The sequence below is a fragment of the Chinchilla lanigera genome, unplaced genomic scaffold (assembly GCF_000276665.1).
Source record: "Chinchilla lanigera isolate Chin_1 unplaced genomic scaffold, ChiLan1.0 scaffold00061, whole genome shotgun sequence".
Classification (NCBI taxonomy): Eukaryota; Metazoa; Chordata; class Mammalia; order Rodentia; family Chinchillidae; genus Chinchilla; species Chinchilla lanigera.
The window spans coordinates 234,670-238,459 of record NW_004955462.1 but is presented as its reverse complement, the minus strand read 5'-3'; the positions used below and the strand labels follow the sequence as shown (position 1 = coordinate 238,459).

Here is a 3,790-nt window from a genome sequence, read left to right as displayed (position 1 = left end):
GCTCAGCGGCAAAAGTGCCTGCCTGGCAAGCGCAAGGTCGTGAGTTCGGTTCCCGGTACCGGAAAAAAAAAAAAAAAAAAAAAAAAAAAAAAAAGTAAGAGAAAGGTACCAAAATATTTAATATGCAAATATAAAGTCTTTGATAGTTAGGAATATTCACTGTATAGCTTTTACTGTAATGGAAAAAGTAAGGTTTGCTTTAGTAGATTATTTTAGGAACATGAAATAATTTTATAATAAAGAAATGTTCATAATAGTACTAGAACTAATGAAATTTCATCATCAGAAAAATTCACACAGCACTCAAACTAATGACATTGAGCGAACAAGAGATACTTACGGCTGAGTGAAATCACGAGTGATGAAGTCAGAACTCTTGAAAAGTAGAAAGATGTCACTGAGGGTTTTACACTTCAGAGAACTATTCATCGCTATCCAGTATGCATCCTAGATAACAGAGCACATGGTATTTAGTACATATGCCATGTTAATGTCTATGCATGAAGCTTAGGCCTATAAATAAAATAAAAACTGCCTCCTACTTTAAGGGTTAAAAGAAAAACCTCAAATAAATTTTAGTAATACTGTGAAACATCAAATTACACTTTTCAATAACAAAGAGTATGATCACTGCAGGGAAGACACTCAGTCATGAACACTGAGCTAGTAGGGTCCCCATATTTTAGCTTGGGCCCAAGTACTTTCCAATGGTTTTCTTACTGATGTTGGAAGAAGGGGGAAACAAAGTAAAGGAACATGCTTCAGGCTAAAAGGTTAATGTTGTAAAGAAGCAGCCTCACTAGCTGCTCTCCAAGAATAAATCACTGCCTATTTCTGGAAAGCAACAGCCAAACATCTGTGTTTGGATGACTGGGGCAGATAAGACCTATGTTTATCAAATCTGGGAGGAAAATAAGTGTGATATTCTGAACCATTACAACTTAAAATGGTGAAATGTTTCAGACAGATGAATAACAAAAAGGAAACGATATAAAGATATAAAGCTTAATGGAACATGCCTAAAAATGACAAGATAACTAAGTCAGTTAAAGAACACACCTGTGAGACAGATCGGAAGCAGGATAGTAATATACTTCTGAGGAAATGAATGACTATAAAGAAAGTTATTCACACTACATGGAAAAAACATTGGTATATAGAAGGCACTCAGTAAATTACAAATAAATAGCTTACAACAAATACTCTGCCCATTTTAAATACAAAGCCTCAACCCAGTCCAGCAGTAAGGAATGGTTAAAAATACTGCTTATATTGCTGGGTGTGGTGGCCCATGCCTTACAGCTACTTGAGAAGCTGACGTAGGAGGTTTCTAAGTTTGAGGCCAGCTTGGGCAAGACTGTTGCACACACAAAAAAAGTACAAAAATATTTTGTTTTGAAAGTATCCTGGAGAACAGGAAATGGTGAAGTGAAACAGGTGTCAGGACTTGCTGATTTCTGTAGCAAGTCTGTATTTGAAAATTTTAAATTATGTACATGTATAATTAATTTTAAAAAGTAAAGCCCAAAATTAGATTACATACGTTATTCATTTCAGAATAAAAAAAAGAAAGAATGGCATCAGATGAATTTTGAAAATGCAAAGAAGCCCTTCTTCTTCCTCTTATTCCTCTGCATTAAGAACTGAGGGCAGGGCCTTCCCACAGAGCTACACTCCCTCCCACCTCTTCTTATTACTTTTATGCAAGAAGGTCTCACTAAATTGCCCAGGCTGGGCTCAAACCTGTGATCCTCCTGCCTCAGGCTCTACAGCTGCTGGGATTACAGACAGGAGTATGCAACTGTGCCTGGCTAGCCTTTAATTTCTTAAATGAGCTTTGCTGACATGAAATTGTTTTCTATTGGATTAAAAAAAACCGAGACCTCACCTACCCTGCCACCTTAACTACTGTGAAATTACTGTCAATGAGGTGTTAAAATAAGAAAACACATTTAAGAAAAAATCAGATTTCTCAAATTGTACTTTGTGACATTTTAAACATTTTTCAACAGAAAAAAACTCTCTGTTAAATAGTTGAAGTTTTGAAATGGGCAGAAAATGAGCTTCAGAATTCTAGCACAATTAATAGCAACACAACAGGTCAAGACTGTCTTGACAGAATATACAGCATTTCACAGACCCCAGAAAATATATAACAAAATCAGAGAAATAAAACAATGGATGAACAATAATAAATTTCAGTGTTTTTCCTTAGAATTCAGTACAATCAGACCCTCTCTGTGGGAACACAGAATGAAGGAAAATAACACAAAGACAACTAGTAAGAGTTTGCTTCTGTAATCCTACCCGTGGGGCACTCCAGTTAAGCTTAGGGAAGATACTGCCCCCCAGGGAATTGATAGCTTCCTGAACTTTAGTAGTGAACTCTGGAAATTCTGGTGCCTAGGGAGAAAAAAAATCAGTGAGGCAAGTCAATATCATCATATCATCATAGTAAACACAGAAAAGATCATCAAAATCTCAAAGTTATAATTTACCATCTGAATTTATGAACTCACTTAAATAAGATCAAGGGTCAAATAATGTTTACCAGCAAGAGAAATAAAGTAACTACTCAAATGGCAATTCCCGAAACAATCAAAGCCCACAAATGTAAAATGACACCTGTGATCAGGCACCTAGCATATGAAGCTTTTAGAAGAGAGAAAGAACAAAATACTAACAGAAATTGCCCACCTAAGAATTTAACTGTGTTAGTCCCTACATAGGTGATTGCTGCCCCCTATTGCCCAACCTGCAAATTCTGGAAAAAAAAAAAAAATGCAGCAATCAGTCTACAATTAACTAAACCTTCCAAAATAAAGTCAAACCTTAGATTACAAGTAAGTTGTTTCCCAAGTGTTCCACAAGACAAACATTTTTAAGAAATTTTAACTTGATAAGTGAGTGATATCTTGCAGTATTAGTACCTCATGCCAAATGTCACATGATCACAATAAGTCCTCCTTTCCTTCTCTTGCTGCTTTGACATAAAATGCTTTGGATTATGAGCAGAATAAATTATTCTCACAAACTGAGGTTTTACTGTAAATCAAACGGCTTAAGTGGATCCCCTGTATCTAGCCCCAATTATGAGAAAGAAAAAACTGACAGGATTCTGAAAACACACCACAGAAGTAAATTTTAAAAATGATAATGTATTTCCACGAGGCACATTTGTGTGTGTGTGCATCACTGTGGACTGAACCCAGGACCTTCACATTGAAGTACACCTCCAGCCCATTTGCTTGGTTAAAAAATTTTTTTTTCTCATTTTTAATTTTTGAGTCAGGGTCTCATTAAGTTACTCAGGCTGGGGCTAAAACTTGTGATGCTCCTGTCTCAGCTTCCCAGAGTGCTGGAATTACAGGCATAGGCCATTGCAACAGGCCTGTCCAATTTTTCTAATAGTGCTGAGGCTGAAATCAAGAGTTCTGCATCCCGTAGTTTGAGTTTTTCACCACTAAGAATGCTCTAAGACAAATATTTCTCTTGCCCAACTCTATCTAGTTCCACACAGTGAAATGTAAATAATTTTTAAATTATTTTTTATTTTAAAATAATTTTAGACTTTCAGAAACATCACAAGGATAGTACGAAGAATGTCTATGTACTCTTTATCTAGACTACCCATTTTATCAAATTTGGTTTACCATCCTGCCTCCAAACCCTGTCCTACATCTGTGCATGTGTGTCTACTTATTTATATTTACATACAATATAATGCATCTTTTTCCTACACTGTTCTAGAGTAAATTGTGGCCACTAAACCCCATTCCCTTAAATACTT

General features: G+C 35.9%; 1 protein-coding gene across 2 annotated transcripts in view; it reads right to left on the bottom strand.

Moving 5' to 3' along the window:
* Cdc123 (cell division cycle 123) overlaps window positions 1-3,790 on the bottom strand; it is a 58,079-nt gene that overhangs the window by 31,709 nt on the left and 22,580 nt on the right. For both annotated transcript variants that reach the window (XM_005398078.2, XM_005398079.2), the window contains 2 exons: window positions 2,308-2,403; window positions 341-447 (listed from right to left, as the gene is read on the bottom strand). In XM_005398078.2, coding sequence (XP_005398135.1) covers window positions 341-447; window positions 2,308-2,403 — 203 coding nt within the window. The remainder of the gene's footprint in view (window positions 1-340; window positions 448-2,307; window positions 2,404-3,790) is intronic.